The sequence below is a fragment of the Antechinus flavipes genome, chromosome 2, assembly GCF_016432865.1.
Source record: "Antechinus flavipes isolate AdamAnt ecotype Samford, QLD, Australia chromosome 2, AdamAnt_v2, whole genome shotgun sequence".
Classification (NCBI taxonomy): domain Eukaryota; kingdom Metazoa; phylum Chordata; class Mammalia; order Dasyuromorphia; family Dasyuridae; genus Antechinus; species Antechinus flavipes.
In genome coordinates this window covers 51,519,258-51,543,643 of record NC_067399.1, presented here as the reverse complement: position 1 = coordinate 51,543,643, position 24,386 = coordinate 51,519,258, and the positions used below count along the sequence as shown (strand labels likewise).

At 33.3% G+C, this 24,386-nt stretch overlaps 1 protein-coding gene across 3 annotated transcripts in view; it reads left to right on the top strand.

The window, feature by feature from the left end:
- Nucleotides 1–24,386, top strand: part of ZC3H18 (zinc finger CCCH-type containing 18) — an 83,759-nt gene that overhangs the window by 15,207 nt on the left and 44,166 nt on the right. For all 3 annotated transcript variants that reach the window (XM_051974799.1, XM_051974801.1, XM_051974800.1), the window contains exons 3-8: nucleotides 2,891–2,975; nucleotides 6,792–6,940; nucleotides 7,280–7,372; nucleotides 9,275–9,432; nucleotides 17,535–17,652; nucleotides 18,535–18,803. In XM_051974799.1, the coding sequence (XP_051830759.1) occupies nucleotides 2,891–2,975; nucleotides 6,792–6,940; nucleotides 7,280–7,372; nucleotides 9,275–9,432; nucleotides 17,535–17,652; nucleotides 18,535–18,803 (872 nt within the window). The remainder of the gene's footprint in view (nucleotides 1–2,890; nucleotides 2,976–6,791; nucleotides 6,941–7,279; nucleotides 7,373–9,274; nucleotides 9,433–17,534; nucleotides 17,653–18,534; nucleotides 18,804–24,386) is intronic.

Genomic DNA, 24,386 nt, shown 5'->3' with positions numbered 1-24,386 from the left:
ATTATCTTTCTTAAGATCTTCTGAAGGTTTTCAGCATTTTTGTTATCAGTTTATCTGGGTGGAATCTATTATGATTTTTTATACAAAGAAGAGAATATATTGTCAAGTTTCTATTATTCTTGATGATGCCAGCATTTTGCTATTCTTTTGGACCCCATTGAGCCATCGTCTTAAAGGAATGTTTTGTATCAATCTCAAATTTAGAGAAAAATTGCATGTGATATTATTTGCTGAGGTGATCATTAGTATTACTCTCTGCCCTCGCTAGATAAGTTTGAATCTATTGTCTTTTCTCTGCCTTTTGGTTATTTTGGTCATATTGTATGGTTCTGATGCCTAGTAGATAATTACCAGATTATGAGAAGCAGGCATCTGTTTGAAAGACTTAACTTGAATAATCAACAAAACTAAATGTAGTTTAAATTGTCCTTTAAGTAATTTAAGAATTGGTTGTTTTGATTTTTTTTTTTATTTAGATGTCCCTTTTCCTAGTGTTTTATGTGTATTGTAAGATTTATATTGGTAAAATGACACTATGCTTTAATCATCTACAACTTAGAAGTCTGAACTAATTATTTGAAAATTCAACTAGTTATGTTGTATTTTAAAATTTCATAATTGAAATTTACAATTAGAAACATTAGAATTTTCAGTTCACTTCTTAATGGTCTTAACAATATTTGTCATGAATTCATTTTTGGAAATTATTGTCCAATATAATAATATGATGATACCTATATATTGTCTAATAATTTATATTTACATATACATGTATGAATGTATGTGGGGAGAGAAAGAAAGCATACGACAGCACACATGGACTTGCCATGTGCCAGGCACTGTGCTAAGTGTTTCTACAGATATTATTTCATCTGATATTTACAACAGCCCTATGAGGTAGGTATTATTGTGACTCCTGTTTTACAGTTGAGGAAATAGAATGACTTGCTCTATGGCAAGAATAGAGCACCTGGTAGAATCTGAAGCCACCTTTGAACTCAGGTCTTCTTGACTCAAGCCTGGTCCTCTGTCAACTAAGTCACTTAGTTATCTATAATTTTATTATCTATGCTTGACCTTCTAGGATTAACAGGAAGAGTTAAGTGGCTATGAACCTTTCTAAAAAGCATTTTCCACTATGAAAAAAGGAAAAAAGAAATTGTCTTTTGAGGTTACTTTTTTTATAATTTTACTGAATTGATTGTTACAGTTTCTTAATGAAATACATTGAGAATTTTTCAGTGTATCATTCAACCTTGCTGCCTAACCATTTTCAGTTAGATTGACTTTAATATTAGATGTAATATTAGGTAATGATCACATAATTTTATGAGAGAATTTTTTTCAAAAAGAGCTAAATGGAAAATGGGAAGAAAATAGATTTAAATTACCATAAGCAGTATGAACTTGATGCTTTCATAAAAATATCTACTAACTTCCTTGGGAAAGATTAGCTTTAGAAATCTTTCATTTTAATTGTTTAAATAAGGTTTTCATAATCTCAAAGCTGATTTGTACTTAAGATTTACTTTCAGAAAACATAAAAAATTAACAAGCCCACAACATTTTACCAAGTAGAAAATATTTTGTACGATAATAATAAAACAATTTTGTATTATTTATGTGATAATACATGATATGATATGAGTTCTTCACTTAATGGACTTGGGGAATGTCTTATTTTCAGAATATATGAAATACAGATATTACTATTTCAGTACTTTGACAAATGTGTTTTCATCAGTGTAGATATTTCCGCTGCTTATCCACATTCTCTCATCTTGTATGATTCTTCTGTCTTCTTCAGTCTTTTCATAAATCCTCCAAAGAAGACCTGCCCTACGTGGGCAAACAAACATTTACTAAGCATCTTCTCTGTGCCAGAAACTGCATTAAGTGCTTTGCAAATATTATCTCATGCTATCAGCATGTAAAAGGCTTTTCTCTGGATGTTTTATGCCTGTCTATTTAATAATTTCATTCTCTCTATAATGAACCAACCCCCTTTTTTCATGAAGTATGTCATGGATAATGACTTTTACTCTACTTGTCATATGCAAGTCTTTGATGGTAATTTGTTACAGCCTAGTAATACCTACTCCTAAGAATCAAATCATATAAATATTTATGCTTTTAAAATGTGTCCCATTACCAGTTAAACACATGATAATAATGATATTTCTACTGTCTACTTCAGAGTTGTGAGGAACATACAGTGCAAACTTTAAATGGATTAAATTGTGAAGTACAAAAAACTCTTTAGTCATTTGCCTAACTGGCCAAATTTTCTCATCTTTTACAAATTTAAGTTACCCATGGGGAGATAGTAGGGGTTGGTTTGATTTTTAAACTCAACCTGAGATTCCCTGGTTAATATCAGGAAACTCACCTGTCAATATAGATCAACAGCTTGTCTGTAACTTAAGTAGGCTTTGAGCAGGGGTGGAGAATGTCTTGACTTTGAAATCATCTGCTCAGGCAACCTCAGGCTATGATGAAGTGATTGCTTGATACCACAACCTCTCGATGCTTGACTTCTTTAAATTGATAATTTTCTATGACCCTCAAATGATGTTATAAATATCCAAATGGACCTTGTCAGGTCCCCACCCTTGTCTTAAGAGGGTAGCTTGAACCACTGAAAAATTAAATGATTTGCTCACAATCACCCAGCTAGTATGTGTCAGAAACAGGTCTTCCTGATTCCTGGCCAGTTTGCATCTTATCTATGGACACTGAAAAAGAAAATAGCCACAGTTTACTGCCTCTGGCTTTTCCATATATTAGCTTCATGACAGTAGCACTTTGTCCAGATTTCTCTCTCCTGCTTGTTGTGAAAGGAACTTTTATCATTGGAATTCCTGTTACTTCATCTTATTCTCTGTTTCAGGATGATGATCTGGAAGAAGGAGAAGTAAAGGATCCTAGTGATAGGAAGGTGAGGCCTCGTCCCACCTGCCGATTCTTTATGAAAGGTAATTGTATATGTAGTCAGGTGGCTTGAGACCATCATTTGTAAAAGCCTGTTACATCCCCCAAAATTGAGAGTGACTTATTATTGAGAGCAGAACAGTGTTCAGTACGCTGGAATCTGATATTCTCTGGGGTCCGTGCTGTGACATTTATTTACATTCTTGTGTATCTTGATATCACATCCCACTGTACCCATATCTGATCATTAATAAAATAATTGATTAACAATAACCACCATACAGTTGGCAATATAGAAATGATTATAGTACCAGGGCCTTATTTAAAAAACTTTTGTTTAAAAAAATTGCTTCTCATAAGGAAAGGCCCCTTTTACAAGGCCAAATTTTGAAGGTATTATCTTTGATCATGTCCCACCTCTATAAGGTGGGTTCCCCCTTTCAACAGGATGCAACAGAAACATTCTCGGCATGGATTTCAAAGCGGAGCAGCCTTCAGAAAGAAACGGTGATCTTTCTTCTCTATGAAATGAACAGTATGACTCTAGGTGGAACATCAGGTGGAAGTTTGACAAGATTTTTATCTTTAAAATCTGAACTAACACCTGTTTTCTTCACTTTTATCTTCTGTTTTTACTTTGAAACTTGCTTTAAGATACTATGGGAAGACACTTTAATTTTGGGTTTGTGTCTTTTTTTTTGGTTGTTTTTTCCTTTTTGTTTTTCATATGGAAAGGCTTTTTCATTTGTGATTTCAGTTGTGAATTATGAATTTGAAATTAATTTGTTTAGCAGGCCGCATGCTATATCATGTTCTTTTGACCATTTTATTTGCTATGATCTTACTTATTCTTCCCCAATCAAAGTTGAAAAATGTTTTTTCTTCTCATTTCAGCCTACTTTCTTGCTCCCTTTTTTGACATTTGTTAATGCCAAATTAACTCTTTTCTCCCTCCTGTTTTTAAGATCAAAGTTCAAATGTACCTAATGCAAATGGTGATTTGATCTTTATCTAATTGCTATTCCCAAATCAAAATGTCATGTCATGATTTAAACTTGATTAATTTCATTTGCATGTGGGAGAACTTAAAGTAGATTGTAATAATAAAGTTATATATAGTTTAAGAATTTTAAATAAAAAAATTAGTCAAAAGAAAATTTTGGAATCATGAAAGATAGAATTAAAAAACATCTAAATTCCTTTCCAGTGCTAAAATTTTGATTCTCTACTCCTTCCTCTGAAATGACATATTACTTTTAGTTAAAAATAACTTAATGCAGAACATTAATCCATAAGGTATATCTTCTGTATATATTCTGTTAATCCAGTATCTAGTTCAGTTTAACTAGTTAGCAGCTAAGTAGTTAAAATTAGTGCTGTAATCTGTTCATATTTGGTCTAGTACAACTTCTAGTCCTCTGGCTTTTATGGAAGTCTTAACTTCTGGAAGGATCAACTATCTATAATACAAATAAATAAGGGAAAATAGACTTTGAATGGGGAGGCAATAATTATTGAGAAATCCTTATGTTTCAGGCAAGAAAATTGTGTATAAGATGATAAATGAATATCAACTTATTTAGGAAGAAATGGTCCCTATATCAGCTTTCAGGGACCAAAGAATTCCCCACATAAAAGCATAGAGAAGCCTAGAATTACATAATGTAGAGACACAGAATAATCCTATACAGCTCAGTAAATTCTAAAGGTAACAGCACAGCACAGCACAGAACAGTAATTCATGTTCATAATGAAGGCCTGAGTTACTGAAAAAAGTTTGTTATATTCAGCATATTCTGTTTAAGTAAGCTGGGTATTGCAATGTGTTTTGAAAACAAAAGTTACTGAAATAAATTGATTTTTTTTTTAAAGGATAAGCTTTAGTCATCTGGAAAACTTCATTCCTTAAAAATGCATGTGAGGCATCACTGCATATTCAGATACATTCTCAAGAATTGTATGGAATCATAACATAAAAAGCATCGAGGAACTTCAAAGATATTCAAGTCTCATTGTCTTATAACATTTACCCAATTACTCAACAAAATTCTACAATTTGTAGTCACACTAAATTATGTGGTTCTGCGAAATAGTTATTTAGTTTTGAGGTGACTAAGTAAAAGTTAAACAAAAATAACCATGATATGTAAATCATGTAAAATGATTTGTAGATATTTACAAAATGCTTCATATTTAAACTCACTTCACATGTATAGTTTTCTTTGAAGTTAAGACATGAGTGAATTGCACATTTTAAAAAAATTTCTATTGTCATATTTTGGCCTTTTAATTTATGCTGCTTGTAGAATGTGGACCAATTCCATTCACCGTATTGGTTCTTTCCTATATTTTCGCCACTGCTGGCTTAATTTTTCTTCATTTTGTATTGTATACACATTGTATAAAAGTATAGCCATAGAATTGATTTCTTTCTTTAATTTCACTGTATGCATCCCTAAAGATATCAGAATCTTTGAATATTAAGAAGTTCCTATTGATTGAGATATTGGAAACAGGATAGAAAATGGTTGTTGAAAGCTTTGAATTATTTAGTTATTTAATTTTATCATTTTCCCTGGATTACTATCAAATGAAGCTGAACAACAGTGTATGTGAAAATGTATGGTTTTATTTTAGCAGCTTCTGCAACTTTTTTTTTGTCTTTATTAATGTTTTATTTTAAAAAATCAACTCTTTCTCATTCAGGCTTAATGGAGGAAAAGTGGGAAATGGGGACAAGAGTTAACCTAACAAGTTGCAGTTGCACCAAAGAATTGAAGAAAAACTAGTTAAAGATTATATCTTTAAGCAGTATTCACTTTGAAAATGGCAGTTTGGTAAAGAATATTCTATCATAGAAAGTATTGCAGTGGAAGTATTTAATAACAAGCTATTGTAGCTGATTAAAATACTGGTAGAGTTTGAGTAATTTTTTTAGGTAGGATTTCTTTTTATTTAAGAAATCTATATTGTGAATAAATTAAGGCCAACTCTAGCCACTTTCACTGTAGTCTCTGTTTTTAGGGTTTGGCTCTATTTGACCAGAGTGAAGGCATACCTTATGCTATCTTGAATTTTTTTTTCTGACTCAATGATAAAGTATCATTTTTTTTATTCTAAATACTCCTGAGCCGATTTCTGATATTGTAAGCCACTTAAACAAATCATTTTGCTCCCTGCTTCAGGACCATCTTTATTTTTGTTATCACTGTATGCATTTTACAGTTTGCTTAAGCTGATGGTCATAGGTCAGATGTGTATAACACTGTGCTGAAGCAGGAGAAATGGGGTACCTTTCTTCCAGATTATTATAGGTGGATCATCATACCTTATCTGTTAAGTTTCCCATTGGCAAGGGCATGTGTAGTTTGAGGGGTTTTTTTTCCCTTCTTTCCCCATTGCCCTAAGCAGCTTAACACAGTGCCTAGTTCTTAATAAATATTTGTTAACTTTATTGTCCATATTGAAGGTATAACTTCTATCATATTATTCAAATACTCAATTTCTTAAACATGGAATTCATTCCTTATAATTTTAACCATCTATTTTATGAATATTTTTATCTTTAAAACTGAATATATGATTAAGAGCCAATTTGTAAGAACAAATTATTTTTTAAAAAGACATGTTTGAGTTAATTGTATTGTTTTTCAGTTGAAGATTCATATTAGTATCTAGATTTGCAGTTCATATTAGTATCTGGATTTGCTTTAAAAAGGAAGGAATAGTTATTGTCTGTATCTTTGGAATTTATGAAATATTATATAGTATCTTGAATTTCTTTATCCTATACAGAACTGTTAGTAGAATTTTTAAAAATAGATGTGGACAAATTCTTACCTGATTTTATGTTTTAATAGGTCATTGTACATGGGGGATGAATTGTAGGTTTATCCATCCTGGAGTGAATGACAAAGGAAATTATTCTTTGATCACAAAACCAGACCCTTTTCCACCCAATGGTGCACCACCTGTTGGACCTCATCCATTGATGCCAGCCAATCCTTGGGTATGAACTTCTCTTTTCATTAAAGCCTTGTGAGGTGTAGAATAGGGATAAATTTCAGACCTAAAATATTGTTTTGATACCAACTGAGTAAGAAATTTTGAGATTTGTTAGTGTTCTTAAACTTAAATCTAATAACTTCTCTAGTAGTAAGAAGGCATTTTTACAGCTTTAGGTAATGTTTTCAAATGCATGTTTTCTGTCAGTGGTCCTAGACAAGCCATTTATAAAGGTGGTTATAATGCAGTTTGGATAACTTATGGCTATTTGTCATCTGTACTTTCTGGAATCCAGTAAAAGTTTATTTATTTGTTTGGTTATTTTTGGTCATTCTTTTACTAGGGTGGACCAGTTGTTGATGAAATTCTGCCTCCACCACCTCCAGAACCCCCAACAGAGAGTGCCTGGGAGAGAGGACTCCGGCATGCAAAGGAGGTAAAAGGACAGCAGAAAACCTGAAAAGAAAAATACAGTCTTCTTCATTGCCTAAAATTCATTATTAGCATTTATCTGATCCAGAGAGAATGAAATGAAACACAGTAAAGACACTGGAAATTATTTTCACACTTCTGTGGACTCATGCTATCCGAATTTGGAGTCAGAGGACCTGGGTTCGAATCCTGCTTCTGCTGCTTACTACCTGTTTGTCACTTCCCTCCCCTCTTTAGGCCTCAGTTTACCCATATGTAAAATATAAGGTTGGAATGGATGATCTTCAAGTTTCTTCCAGTCTAAATACTATAGTCCTAATTATATTTTTCATTTTATTTTGCTGTTGATTTTTGTTTGTTTTGTTTTGTTTTGTTTTGTAAGAAGAAACATAGATAAATAATATATTCCTAAATTTTAAAGATTTCCTTAGATTATATGGTCTCGTTCCCTGGAACAGGCACAAGACTGCCTATATGGAAGAAGAGGTTAGATTTACTTAATATTATAAAAGCAACATAGTGTAGTAGCAAAAGCAAAGGTTTTGAAATCAAAAGGTCTGAGTCCCAGCTCTAAAATTAGCTGTGACTGACCATAAAGAAGTCACTTCATCTGTCTGTGGAAATTGTGATAGAACATCTTATAAGGTTGTTAGAAAAATATTTGAACTTTATAATATGCAAATATATAATATATAAATGAGTTATTACTAGTTTTATATTTGATTGAAATGAAACCAAATTTAGTAATGTATCGGGGGCATTGTGCAAGTATACTCTATTAGAAGGTTTAATTTGCTCTTATTCTTTTTTTTTAATTTAAATTTTTTATTTTCAAAACATGCAAGGATGATTTTCAACATTAACCCTTGAAAAACCTTGTGTTCCAATTTTCCCCCCTCCTCTAGATGTAAATAATCCAATATATGTTAAACATGGTAAAAATATATTTAACTTGCTCTTAAATAAAATTTCTTATTAGAGCAAATTTCACAAAATATAATTGACCTAAAAGTGGCTTACAGCCTTGTTTAACAGTAAGGAATCATCCTTCTCCTTAACTTCCATAAAATTCTTCATAGTCTTTGTATAGATAAAGTGTTACCCCCTGTCTTGGATGTAACTTCATTTCTGGAAAAACTCTTAATGATAAGCAAATTAGTTACTGCATTTTTCTGTCTTCTATAGATTTTTTTTTTAATTTTTCTCTTATATTACCACACTCTCTTTCCTTCTCCACCACTTTTTTTTTTAAACTTGAGTGACCTTAACAGTTATGTTAACACTTGGCAATTTTTTTTTTTTAAGTCTTAGCCTTGTTGTAATAAGGTTTTTGTCTCCTGTTCTACTATTTGCAGTCTTGGCTCAACTCCAAAACTATTTGTAGATAATTATAGGATCTTTGCCTATTGGAATATAAGTAAAATCCATGGCTGTGTTTGGTGGGCCTGGCTTAAATGCTAGGTGCAACTCTGATGGTTTAATGAAGACTTTGATTTACTAATTTCCTCAAAAAACCAATGGCCTTTAGGATCATAGAATCTAGATCTGGAAAGGCCTTTAAAGATCTAATCTAAAGGCCTCATTTTACAAATGAAGAAGCTGAGTCCCAAAGAATTTTCATTTTGTTGATAACTTTTCTGTGCTTTGACTCTTTTACAAAGCTATAGGCATCATTTTTTTTTTCTTTCAAAGTGTCTCCACCATCATGCAGCTTCTGCCTGACTGCTGTATTAATTTTTAGCATCCTTTCCATTTAGAGTCTCTGGGAGTGCTAGATGCCAAACCAGAATACAGGTGACTGCTAATTTTTCCCCTCCCCTTTCCCCACCCCTTCCCATCCTCAATTAATTGTGATAATATTTCCTTTTTAAATGATTTATATATCATTTTATTCTTGCAATGGTAGGTTTTAAAAAAGGCAACCATTCGAAAAGAACAGGAACCTGATTTTGAAGAAAAAAGGTTTACAGTGACCATTGGAGAAGATGAGCGAGAATTTGACAAAGAAAATGAATTTTTCAGAGAATGGAATTATCGGATTACTAGAGATGTCAGAGATACAGCGTAAGAAGTGAAACCATTTTTCTTTAATGATTTGTGGGAGGGAAATGCCAATATATCTTTCTGTTAATCTCCAAACTCTTTGGTAGTTATTTAGAAGAGGAATTGCTTCTCTTCTTTTTTAAGCTGTCTACTTATCTGAAAAACAGCAGTGCAGTAGGTAATAAGTTGTGATTGCCTAGACTGTATTAACTTGTTCCAGTGTAATATATTTGGCATCTCTGAAACAAATTCTGACTATATATTAGTAATTGACTCTTCTTTTATTCAGATTCTATTTAGTAACAAGCTATTTGCTGTTCCCATTGAGTTTGGGAGCATATGTTATAGTTTTAGGAGCCTTGTTCTCCTTTCTGCTTCCCTCAGCCCTGCGTGTTCTCATCAGGAAACAGGAAATCTGTAGAGTTCGACACAAAAACACAGAAGGCATACTGCAAGCCTTAACTTGGGAGTTGGGTTACGGATCCCTCTGCCAACCAACACTGCTGCCTTTGTTTCTCTTCACCATGTTGCTGGAAACTTTGACTGTGGGAGCATGCTTTTGGCAGCAGAGAGCCATTTTTGTAATTTAGTGGGGTCACAGCTTTTCTCTATAAGTTTATTATTTATATCACCTTTTGGGCATAAAAACACCTTAAAGTCCGGTTTCTATCAAAGAGAAGCATTTTGGTTCATTCTAGTTACTTGGCATAAACTAAAAATGCTTTTAACAGTTCAGATTGATTTTTCAGTATTTTATGGTTGGTCATTTTTTTAACCTTTGGTCATGGAAAAATTCATCATGTATCAACATGATACGAATTTAAGTGAAAATAAAAACTCAGTGATGAATGGGACTGATAGATGTTTGTGTACAATTCAGTCATATAACTTTAACTGACCCTTGATTTCTTAAGTATATTTTGAAATGAAAATATATGCAGACATGGCCTCAGAATATCCCTTATAGTCTATATTCAAAGAAAGCTCAATCCTAACTTTGTCTTTTTTTTTTTTTTTTTTTTTTTGCTGAGGCAGTTGGGATCAAGTGACTTGCCCAGGGTCACATAAGTAGGAAGTGTTAAGTGTCTGAAACCAAATTTGAACTCGGGTCCTCCTAACTTCAGGGTTGGTGCACTATCCACTATACCACTAGCTGCCCCCTTTGTCCTTGTAATGACTGAGGTAAAGATGTAAATGAAACTTTTATTTATGCCTAGTAAATAGTAGGTTCTTAGGTACTCTTTGTGAAATGAATAAAAGAAAATGTTAACTAGGTCTTTTTTTGCTCTCAGAAGAGTGATAATCTGTTAGCTTCACCAAATAAGTATAATCAGAACTGCTAGAAAGGAATAAACCCTAAGTCAAAGTGGCAGGAATTTAAAGATCTATGTGGATGAAGCATTTTGCTAATGAAGAGACTGTTATATTTGGACTTAGTGAATTATTACTTGGAATTTTTTTGGATCATATCTTATATCTTCTACAAAGAAAATTTATGCTGTAGATTTTTCTTTTTTTATTGCATAATATGGGGAAGGATGCAAATGGGTATTCACAATGGTTATTGTGAATGGATTATTTGGATTATTTCCCATGAAGTAAATATCCAAAGACTGGTTCACAAATCTGGACATGTTTTATAAAATTGGACAAGAGGTAGGAGGATAGGAATTTAATAGAACAGAAAATATAGTGGTCGTATGAAGGGCAGCCATTAATTTAAAGCCTCTTTACCTAATGTTTGCCTTTTGTCTTTTCTGTTATTAAAGATATATCAGCTCTCCATGCCTGGTGGAGCAGAGGTACACTAAAATCTCTTCCAGTTAAAACTCATGATAATGATAATAGAAATGATTTATATTTATGTACTATGTTAAGGGTTACAAAAATGCTTTCCCCCCCACAACCTCAAGTAGGTATATTAGTACTGACATAATTACCTGTTTTAGGCTTGAAGATACTAAGATTCAGAGATAAGCATTTTACCCAAAACTACACAATGTCAGAGCCATAATTCCTTGATTCTATGACTTTAAGCCAAGAGCTCTGTACCATATTGTGTCCAGTGACTATATAGTACTTTGCAAATATTATGAAACTGTGTATGGGAGTGTGTGTATGTATGTTTATGTATTCTCTTAACAGGAAAAGGAGCACATTTGACACAGCGTGTTAGAGTACAAATAATAAATTCAGGGTGGTGGTAGTGGTGGTGATGGTGTTTTAAATAATTTAAGATTTAAAAAATCACTTTGGAAATGGAGAGAATACTATTCGTTTGAGCTTTTCAACCTGTCTGAAAAGGACAGTTAATTAATATTGGAAAGTAATATCATAGCTATATGTCTTCATATAACAAATTCCTTGATTCTTGAATGTCAGATTGAAAGTATCATTAGCAGAAGTGTTCTAATATAAAACACTATAATCCCCAAATGCTATAATCTTAAGTATTCATATTGATATCCTGCCCATTTTTAAGTTTAAGATCTCTTTTAGTAAGCTCCCATGTGTTCATTATCATCTCTATGCTAACATCAATATATTTGATTTTATCTCTTACCTGAAATCCACTCTCTCACCACTCATTATTTGCTGGACATTTTCATTTCAGAATCTTCCCACTTCCATCAACACTTCAAACTCTAGTTCTAGAAAAGATTTCTTGGTTTAAATACTAGGTTTGTGATCTTGGATAAGTAACTTAATCTCTATGAGTCTTAGCTTCTTTAGTTAAAATGGTGATAATGTTTTATGTAATATTAATCTCAAAATCTTGTGGTTTAAATCAACTAATTTCTGTAAGGTGCTTTGCAAATATTAAAATATCATATAAATATCCATTTATTATTATTATTATTATATTATTATAAATTGTTATTATATTATTATTATTATTATTATTATTATACCTCTCCTCCAAACTTTGGCAATTTCTCTTAAGTACACCACTATCCCAATAAGCCTAGTTCACACCTCCCTAAAGACCTTCTTATTCTTTCATTCTCTCATATTGAAATATTGAAAGCCTTTCATAGCCTGGATCCAGCCTCCTTTTCTGGATTTCTTTCATATTATTTTCCTTCACACATACTTTACCAGTCAAACGGACATATACGCTCTTCTTTGAACTTGGCATTTCATCATTTCCTTATTCCATGTTTTTTACAGGCTATCCCTATGCCTGGAATGCACTTTCTCCACATCTTAAAATCCCTAACTTTATCAAAGCTCAATTTAGGTCCTACCTCCTTTGGGGAGTCTTTAATGATTTTCTACTTATTAGTGTTCTTTCCCTATTCAGATGGTTATATTTATCTGAGTAAATGTGGTATTTCCTGTTGCTTCTCCCACTAGACAGTAAGCTCCCTGAAGGTAGAAACTTTCCCTTTGTGTTTTATCCCTGGTATAATACCTTATGCATAGTAAATGCTAATAAATGGTTTTTAATTGAATTAAGCGCTTAAGCTTTTATAGACTGTATCTTTAAGTAAAGGTATGTAACCTGCCTTTGTGTAGATTGCAGTCTATGCAATATAAGGCAAAATTATAGATAAAATTTAATAAAAATGTTAGATAAAAAATGAGAGGTTCAAAGTAAAGTGCTATGTGAGTTCTAAAAAGGAAGTTGTTGGGTTTCTACTGGATTAGAATATGTTCTGGAACAATTCCATAGAGGAGTTGGAATTTTACTTGGGTTTTTAAAAAATGAATCAGTAAGTTGTAGAATATTTTAAGTATTGCATGAGCAAAGGCATTCAACTTAGGGCTTGTTTGGCAGAGCAGAAGTTATTTCATTTTGGCAAGAGCAAAGTATATGGAGAGTAGTAATAGATGAGCTCGAAAGAAAGGTTGCCTTGAATGCCAGGGGGAGGTGCTTTAATTTTACCTGATTAGAGGCAATCAGGAACAGCTGAAAATATTAGCCAAGTAGTGACCTGACCAGATCTGATCTTAAAAAGTTGATTGTAGCTAGTGTTATGAAAGATGGATTGGAATGAAAGAGTAGAACAGCTTCCTTCAGGAATATATTCCAATAATTAAGGTGAGTGAGAATTTTTAGCACTGCCTGTTTCATAACTGCATGGAAAATAACATTCTGAGACAACTTCATCAAAGGAAAGTGATTTTTTCTTTCATTAAATTTTTACAGAAATTAAACACAGTTTATTCCTATGAGAATTATTTTAGGTAAAGGAATTTCTTTTCTATAAGGTCATAATCCTAATTTATAGCTATTATACTTGTTACACAATTGAACACAATGAAGTTTAGTTTAACTTTATCTTAAAGTGAGAAACTTAACATATATACATAGGGCTAACCCTCTCTTAAATAAAGAACTCTCTGTAAGCATAGTAGGGGGTGATTTTTGAAACAAATTAGAAATAGCACAGTAGGCACATAATATTTAAAAACAGGGCACCATTGACGCAAATAAAACCGTATAGAAAAAATTGGTAGAGGCATCAAAGCAAAAAGACAAGCAAAATTGTTATAAATAAATAAACAAAAAACATATTTGCTGGAATGGGTGAAAATTGATCAGAGGTTTTAGGGGGAGGAGATAATTGTTGTTTTAAACAGGACCTGAAAGTGAAAGCAAAACTTTCTATCTAAATTTAGAAGACTTTTTATCTTTTAGATAACTTGGTGAGGGAAGCTTCAAAAAATTAATCAGAGATGACTTAGTAGGTTATCTCTACCTAAGAAATTTTTAGCTTATAATTTTTAGAAAAATTTTACTACCTGATATATTATGGTTCCACTCAACTTAAGCTGGGTGACTATTTTCTAATTACTAACTTTGCCTATTGCTACTATAGAGAAATAAATGAGAAAAAATTGTAAGGAATTACACCATCTGGGAGTTTTAGATTGATTCATTTCCAATTTGTAAACAAACACCTAGAGGCCCTGAGGTTTCAGTTCAAGAGTTCAGCTCTAAATTGGGTACCTGATGTCATTTCCATTTGCTTGTATGGGTAGTAGAAATTGCCAGTAAAAAGATTTCCCGATACTTAGTTGGGTTTTTCTAAGTCTTGAACAGGGAGCAGATTATTGCCAGGGAATGAATCATTTGGGTTGTTGTAAAACCATACTTGTTCTTTTTTCTTGCATCTCCTCTTGTCATATTTCCTCTGTTCTTGCTTACTAGTGCTTGAGGGCATATGTGACTCAAGCATTACTTCTTGTTTAGAAAAACTTTGATATCTTTCCCTTCATTTCTCCTAGATGTTTGAGCTTCATCACCAGTATTTGATTCTTTTCATCAAATATTTGAGTACTAGGTGTATTCTAAGTATTGTACTATTTGCTTCTCAGATAAAGTATCTAAAATTATTCTTGCTTTTAAAAGAGTTGACAATGTATCAGAAGATGCATATACAAATAACTAATGGGAGACAGAATGTGATCAGAAGAATGGACTTGATATTCTGTGCTGTGGAAAAACTTGAGGGAGATATTTCTTGCAGCTAAGTATAGGCGAGGGAAGCTTTCATAGAAGGACTTCTTTTTTTTATTTTTTTAATAACTTTTTATTGCTAGAACTCATGCCAGGGTAATTTTTTACAACATTATCCCTTGCATTCATTTCTGTTCCAATTTTTCCCCTCACTCCCTCCCCCAGATGGCAAGCAATCCTTTACATGTTGAATAGGTTACAGTATATCCTGGATACAATATACGTGTGCAGAACCGAACAGTTTTCTTGTTGCACAGGGAGAATTGAATTCAGAAGGTATAAATAATCCGGGAAGAAAAACAAGAATGCAAGCAGTTTATATTCATCTCCCAGTGTATAGAAGGGTCTTTTTTTCTTTTTTTTTTTTCATATTTTAAGAAATTCTTTATTATTTTTTTGTCTTGATTAAATATTTTATTTTATTTTTTATATCCATTTTTTAATAGGCACACATTAAAATTAATATATAACACAAAGATTGTTAATAGGCACATATTAAAATTAACACATAATATATAACATAAAAGTGTTAATAGGCACATATTAAAATAAACATAGATAACACAAAGGTTGCTAATAGGCATATTAATAAGGGCATTTTGGGTGGCACAGTGGCTAGAAGGCTGGTCCTGGCATCAGGAAAACTTCTCTCTGGTTGTTGCTCAGTTGTGACAGCCTTGTCCAGCCCTTGTTGTCCCCATTTGGCCTTTTCTTGGCAGATCTTCCCTAGTGGATCCAGTGGATCCACTTTGTCAGAGGTAAAATGACTTGACCAGGGCTAGGCAGGATGTGAGGCTAGATTTAAATTCAGTTCTTCTCGACTCCACGTCCTGTGCTCTATCTTTTTTTTTTTTTTTTTGTGAGTGGGTTGGGGAGGAGACATTTATTTGGTCACTCCAAATACAGGATTTGGAGGCACAGGAGTCAAGGGCATGTTACAGTGTGCCGGACCATGGGAAGCACAATGGCAAGTGAAAAGAACATCGACTCTAAAGATAGAGGACTTGAATGAAACACTTGAGTCTTGCAGTGTATCCTTCAATTAGAAGGGTCTTCTTAATTGGGTCTTGAAGAAGGAAGAAACTTATCCCCTTCCCATAGACTTATTACCAGTGGATGCTGAAATAGAATGAAAGAGTTCTGAAAAATTAGGTTGGCACTAGCTTTTATCAGATCTTGAAATGTCAGAACAAGGGTTATTCTATACACACATGGAAAACCACTAAAGTTTAGTGATTGTGGTTGTTTTTAGCAGATAAGTGACATAATAAAAGCCTGTGGTCTGAGCATTAGGAAGATTAAAAGGACAAGGTAGAGGATTAAAAATGCTTGATGCCAAAGATCCAGTTAGGAGACTATTATATTCTTGGATAAGGTTTTATATTACAGTGGTTGCTTTGGGAGGAAAAAAAAGAGGATTGCATTTGGAAGATATGGAAGAGGTAAAATTATCAGTATTGACAGAAGTAAATTAGATGGCAGTGTTAGGAGAAAGATGAGGAAGAAGGGGAGAGTCAAAAGTTTTTTTTAAGTATTCAGGACTAGGTTACCAAGTCAATAAAGATGCTATAATGTGTGATATAAAGAACTAAAGTTCTGGAAGGATATCAGAATAGAATATAGATTTTTGAGTCATCTAAAATGAGAAGATAATAAAGCCACAAATAAAAACACTAAAGGACAATTGGAGATAGATTCTTCTCTTTCTTCTCCCCATCTCCTTTCCTCAAATTATAAAAAGGGAAAAAGAGATTACTGGATCAGACATCCTTTAAGTCAATTGACTGAAAATTTTTTTAAAAATGAGTTTAAGAAGCAGCTACACCCAAAGAAAGAACACTGGGAAACAAATGTGAACTATCTGCATTTTTGTTTTTCTTCCCGGGTTATTTATACCTTCTGAATCCAATTCTCCCTGTGCAACAAGAGAACTGTTTGGTTCTGCAAACATATATTGTATCTAGGATATACTGCAACATATCCAACGTATATAGGACTGCTTGCCATCTAGGGGAGGGGGTGGAGGGAGGGAGAGGAAAAATTGGAACAGAAATGAGTGCAAGGGATAATGTTGTAAAAAAATTACCCTGACATGGATTCTGTCAATATAAAGTAATTATTAAATAAAAATAAAAATAAAAATAAAATGAGTTTAAAATTAAGTAGAAAGTTTGTATGCCTTCATATGTATAATGGTTATCATTTTTCTTGCCTTCTCAAATCATGAGTGAGGGCTTGGAGGAAGGGAGAAAAATTGGAATTGGAAATTTTAAAAACAAATAAATAAAATATTGTACTAAGAAGATTCTGCTCAATTTATGTCATCTCAGATTCCATTTGTGGAAGCCTTCCTTGATTACTCCAGTCATGTTGATTCTATTTTCTAGCTCTGGTGTTTATCATCCATACTATATACTGAGTAATACATTATAGACTTTCTTATCATCTGATTGCTTTATACATATATTGTTTGTCTCTCCAGTTAGATGTAGGCATTTTGTGATTAGAATTCATAATTTGATTTAGATCTCCTCTAGTATAAAGCACAATTAGGCAGTAAGTTCTGAATACTTGTTTATTCATAATGTTATATGCAGATTTTTTTTTCCATTCTCCAAGTAAAATTTACTTTCAATCTTTTTTTTTCTTTCTTCAGACTTGAACCATATTCAGATCCTTATTATGATTATGAAATAGAACGATTTTGGCGTGGTGGACAATATGAGAACTTCAGAGTGCAATATACAGAAACTGAACCATATCATAATTATCGAGTAAGTCTGAGTCAAATATACATATCTAAATTACTTGCTTTTTTTTTTTTTTTTAAATGCTGTGGGTTTTTTTTTTTTTTAATTTATTTGAATTTTGTTGACAGACCGTCCAGGTTATCATAGCTAAAATGAATGATTAAAATTTCTACTTATAATTAAATTTCATTCAGACCTTTACTAAATTTGTGGTTACCACAAAGCACTAAATATTATTGGTATGTTGATTATCATTCATTCTCATTTAATTATAGTCAGTTCATAGATCTGAATTCTGAGCACTTTTTCTTGGGGTAAGTTGGGTACTTAAAGCTGCATTTCTTAATATTTTAAAGCTATATAATCTAGGGGTTGGTTGCTTTTCTGCAAGGGGGACAAAGTCCATGTTGTAGGAATCAGAAAGAGTCCCTTAGAACACTAGCCACAGAGCTTCCTCTCCTTTGTGAAAAGGTGAATGGCCATGGTAAGGCAGTCCATGCTCTTGCACAGCATATCACCACAAGACAATGTAAAGCCAGTTCCTCTCCTTTATACAGTAATTAGGGGTTGAAAATGAAGGAGCACTTAGTTTTTGTACTATGATAGACTTGAACATTTCAGAATAAGAATAGAAGAGAATCTCAAAATAGGTCTTTGTTGCTATACCAGAGGGCTGGATAGTATTTGTTGAACTGAATTTAATAATCAAACTTTATTTTAGCAAATCTAGTTTTGTGTGTGATCCATTCCTTAACATTGTACCCAGTAACAACTTCATTGTTTCCTATTTTCTCAAGTGAAACTTTGAAATTAGTCATTATTCAAAACTATAAACTTTGTTTCTTTTATAATCAAATAAGTAAATGTGTTTAAATAGTTTTGTGTTGTATGTATTTTTTAACTCAGGAGAGGGAAAGGGAACGAGAGAGAGAAAATAGACAGAGAGAACGGGAACGGGAACGTGAGAGAGACCGAGAAAGGGAACGGCGGCAAAGGGAGAGAGAGCGAGAGAGAGAAAGAGAACGGGACAAAGAACGCCAACGAAGGAAAGAGGAGTGGGAACGAGAACGAGCCAAGCGAGATGAAAAAGACAGGCAGCACAGAGACCGGGACAGAGAAAAAGAGCGAGAAAAAGAAAAAGAAAAACCAAAACCTAGATCCCCTCAACCACCAAGGTAGGATATTTCCCAAGTATGTTGGGTGTAGGAGCAGGTGAGATTTGGGAGTATTTGCCATCTCCTCCAGTAGACTTGGTGTTCCAGTTAAGACAATTACTCATTTCTGTTCTGTGTTCCCTGGGACAAAATATTGTTTTATTCTTTTGGTGCTGAAGGAAATTAAAAGACATTACCTTTACAGTTTTGTTTTTTAGATTAGAAAGTTTTTAACTTAAGAGAATCTGGTTATTTCGTTTTTGTCAACACTAAAATACTTATAGCCAGGAGATCTAGGAGGTTGTTTTTTCTAGACCCCTTTAAGTTTTGTAAATTGATATAGTAGTGTCTTCACATATGATGATCGGTATAATCTGATGATTATTTTCTCAACCAGTCCACTAGGACTTATAACAAACCTTCCATCCTATGATGCTTTAATTGCTTACTTGAATAGTATTTACTTGAGTAGGAAAACAGACTGTATGTGTTATCAAATAATGGATTTTTTAAAATAAGTACATTAGTGTGGTTTTTGCATAGTTTACAATACTTTAAACTCTAAAAATCTTACATAAAGATACTTGTATGATATGCTAAAAGTCAAAGGTATAATTATATAATATTTTATAATTACATAGTATTGAAGTCAGTATTCATGTAACTTCCTGTGGGAGAAGTTATAAATAATGTCATAATAGGACGTGATTGGGCTGATGTCTGAGGACTTAGTCCAGACGATAGATTTCCTTAATATTGAAATTTGTCAGTCTTGAAGCTTTTTCAGATTCCTCTCCAAGTCAGCTGTTCTCTCTTCTCCTTTCTTTTTCTCTTTTTTTCCCTTCTCCTTTCTAAAACTGTTATTGTCATTTGTGTCTCATGACAAAACTTTGAAGACTTAAAAATTAGTTCATGAGGAACTGTTTGGAAAGTCCTCATGTAAATTCTAAATGATTATCAGAGTGCTAGATTTGGAGGAAGACTTGAGTTCACACATGCAGCTTAAGATACTTGTGGTCCTAGTCTTAATCACTGAATGGGTGTGGCTTCAGTCAAATGGACACCTGTTGAAGATCTTAGTTTTAAAAAGGCCAAGATGTTCCCTTGCATCTAGAGCCATCTGCAACCTTCTTGATCTCTGACTGTTGAAACCAGATGGCTCTGGAGGGGAAAGTGAGTCAGGTAACTTTGCACAGCTCTCCCTCACTTCAATCCAATTCACTTGCATGTCATGTCTTTACCCCCCTGGTGTCTTGGTCCTCATGGAGAAGGAAGAACAAACAACAACAACAACTTGCCGCTAGGTGGTGTGGCAGATAAGTCTCTGGGTCTCGAATTACAAAGAATGGAGAAGGAAATTGCAAAACCATTCCAGTATCTTTGCCAAGAAAACCCTAAATGGGATCACAAAGAGTCAGACTGCTGAAATGACTAAACAGTAACCAAAATGGTGAGGTCATGGTCAGAGTTCTTCTGCAGCCAAATTTCCTTTTCTGCAAAAATAAGAAAAATATACTTCCTGCCTCACAAAATTGTTAAAAGAACAAAGGACTGCAAAAATAGAAGTTCTCTGTGTGTGATAGAAATGAGGAATAATGGGCTTAAATGTACCCTATAATCTCTCAGGCTTAGCTATGCAAAATTGAGGTCTAACTTCTTAAGGTCTAACTAAATTCTTCACTAAGGTAAATATAGTCCTTGAGGTATGGAATAGAACTAGGGAAGGAATAGGAGAAATAGACAGGTACAAAGATAGATAACAGGAGAAAAAAGATGATAAACTCTGAGCACAATGTCTTAAAAGTTTTTGAGAAAAGAATTAGTTAAATTTGGTTGTAAAATTTATATTTTCTTTTAAAATTTCTGATGTATATCAAAAATTTACTTTTCCTGACTTAGGGCACTTTAAATCAGATCCACTTTATAGAAAAATTTGTAGTGACTTTTACTTAGCTATTGGAAACTTTTTTTTTTTAAATCAATTACCATTTACTAAGCACCTAGTATATGCTAAGTACTATTGGAGAGAGGTATTGGAATACAAAGACTGAGGTGAAACTGTGTCCCTAAAGAAATTAAATTATGACATTATGACATATACACTTATAAGTATATACAAAACAAATATAAAGTAATTTTTGTTGGGGAAAGATATGAGGAACTATTATGAGAATTTTTTTAAAAAGGTCTATGGTGACAGGTTATTGTTGAGCTGAATCTTGATGAAAACTAAAGATCATTGGAGGCAAAAATGAGGAAAGAATGCCTTCCAGTCATGATAACTAACCGGTGCAAAGATGGGATATAGTACTATCTTTAAATCATGACTAGAAGTATTATTATTGCTTACCACTATCTATTTTCCCCCCTATTCACTAACCTGTAAAGAAATGGAATGGTTCTCTCTGAGTTGTGCCAAATATCTTTCCCTCCCCTTTTCAACCAAATTTCTAGGAAAAATCTGCCTTTACTCTCTGACTCTACTACTACTCCTCTCAGTGCTTTTTCAAATTCTTGCACTCTGGTTTTCAATCTTAATACAGCTGAAGCTGCTCTCTCCAAAGTTACCAACCATGTCTCAACTGCTAAATCTGACGACTTTTTCTCAATTGTCATCTTTCTTAACCTCTCCAAAGCTTTAAATGCTATTGACTATCTCCTATTCCTGGATACTGTCTCTTTTGTGACTACTCCCTTAGTTCTTCCTGACTGTTCTTTCTCAGTTGGCTTGACTGGATGACCATCCATATTGTGCCCCCTTATTCAGAGTATGTCATGATGCCTTCTTGGGCCCCCTTCTCTTTCCTTTCTCTACTCTCTTATTTCATGATCTCCTAAATTCTATGCTAGTGAGTGACTCATAAATCTAAACACCCAGTCATAGTTCTTCTCCAATCCCTTATATCCAGATCCTTTTGGACTTTTCAAACTAGATATTTTACAGATGTCTCAAACTCACTGAGTCTAAAACAATTTATCTTTCTCCAAAATCAATTTCCAGAACTTTGCTAACTCAGAGAGGACCATCCCATTTCTTTACAGGTTAGTGAATGGGGGTTAGTGAAATTAGATAGTGGTAAAATAATAAATACTGCTTGTCATGATTTAAAGATAGTACTATTCAACTATTCTTTTTTTAATTAATTTTTTCCATTAATAATCATTTACTCATCTCACTTTGTTATCCCTCCATGTCCCCATCCTTACCTCTTGGAGGGAAATCAAAACCCCCTGCAACAAATACACACTCAAATAGAACATATCCCCAAATTGTCTGTGTCTAAAAAATGCATGTCTTACTCTGTATATCTAGTCCATCATCTCTCAGGAGGGAGGCAGCATTCTGCATCATGGTTGATTAGAGTTCTTAGTTTTTTAAAATGTACATTTTTATAATGTTATTATATTATAAACTATTCTCGTTCTGCTCATTGCACTCTGCATCTGTCCTACCCTTATCTTCTTTGTATGACTTCTATTTGTGCCCCTTAATTATGTGAGAAAATAAGTTCTTCCTTCCTGTTCCTCTTCTTTCTTCCTTGTTGTATGCTTCCCTCCTCTTGCCTCCGCTTTCCTGTTTTGCAAGATCATCACAATATAACACTAAATAATCCCAGATCAGCTATCATGTTGAACTCCCTCTATGATTCCAGATGGCATTGCAGCTCTTGGGATGCTTTTATCATTTCTCTCCCCTTTAGAAGGCAAATACTTCATCTTTATGGGTAACTTATAATCTTTTTCCTCTCGTGTTTGTAGTTCAAAGTTTCTTCTCAACTCTAAACTTTTATCAGGAATGCTTAGAAATCCTTTTTCATTAAAGGTTCATTTTCTCCCTGTAGTATTCCATTTTGTTTCCTGGGTAAGTTATTCTGGGTTATAAGGCTTTGCCTTTATTTTCTGTTATTCCTAGTTCCTTTGTCATGGTAGGTACTAAATCTTGTGTGAGTCTGACTGTAGTTCCTTAGGACTTAGAACTCTTTTCTTCTGGCAAGTTAAGGGTTTTTTTCCCTTTGGTGTTGACATTCTGGATTTTGTCTATAATGTTCCTCCACATTTTCATTTAGGGTTTTCTTTCAGGAGTTGATTGATGCTAGGGAGTCTTTGAAAAATAGACTCCCATTGGTAAACCTCTAGTTTTTCATGTATTTATGACTTAACCTTGTCTATCCTGTTTTAATCTTCTTTCAGTATTTTTCTGCCAAAGTGCGATCAATCCCTTTAATTCACTGGCTCTCTTGCCAGCTATTGAGACAGCCAATTAGAGGTTCTGGTAGTCAGGTAAGATATAGATAGGAATCTTGCCCCATGTGATTGTGACCTTTGCTCTGTCTATTCAAAATTTCCTCATCACCTTCTAGATATAAAAATTAACTCAACTAATTCATTGTGAGTTGGCAGACCACCAACTAGTATTTTGTCTGAATTTACTTTAGATGGCATGATGCCAATGTTTTGGGCTCAGAGACAGAAAAGTAAATTTGATGTATGGCTAAATCTGCTTTTCAGTTCCAAGCAAAAGTCTAATAAATGTTCTTGAATTGTACATGAATTCTATAGATGCTCAAGGTGTTTTCTGTCATCACTGTGCATTTGAACATTATGACAGAAGATGTCTTAAAATCAGTTAGTGTTTTTCACAATCTATGACTTTTAGGTTTACCAGTATTTGTATACCTCCCTTTTCACAATAAGCATCTAAATTAAATCACGTCAAGAATGTTTTAGGAGAGCTTGCTACTAAAAGAACACTAAGATGACAAAACCTTTTGTAATTTTTTAAAATCACCTTCTAGGAGTTTTTTGTTAACATTTTCATAAATACTAAAAAATTTCCACTTCATTAATTTTTGATAACTTTGAAACTGGATCAAATTTGACTTTTGCATGTCTTAAGAAAAAATAACTCAAAAGGCCCAGGAGTTTCTGTTTCTAGTTTATTCAAAGCTTTCTTTCTTTTCTTTTCTTTTTTTTAAATGTATCCCTTCCCTTAAACATGTGGCATTTTCAATTTGACTTTTTAAGTCACAAAGATTTTTGTTTTTTAAACTTCTGGAGCACGTGTTCCTTGATATTCATATTTAAAATTATTTTACTAAGAATTATTTATCACTTTTGATTAGAAGTAGAATGGAAATAGAACTAAGTAAAAAATGGAGAGAATCAACTTTGTTTTTGAACTTACCAAGGGCATGAATTTTAACATTATTATGTCCTAATGAAATTAGCATGATAGAGAGGCAGATGGCTTAATTATAGAATGTGCTAGTAGACTCAGATCAGCTACTTTCAGTTTTGTGTCCATACCTTCCTGAATTAGACTTCTGTGGGGTTTTTTATGAATCAAAAGTTGCAGAATTAAGAATGCAAACTTAATAGAAATGCCGTGGACTGGAAATTCTCATCCTGGCTCTGCCACAAATTAGTGCTGTGGGACCGATTAAGGTTGCTTAAACTTTGTGAAACTTGTTTATTATAAAATGATGAGGTAGAACTGTTTGATCATTAATGTTGCTTCTGACCTAAATCCTATAAAGCTGGATCCGATCCTCATGTAATTATCCATACCATTCTCTTAACTTTGATTATTGATAAGATTGTTCC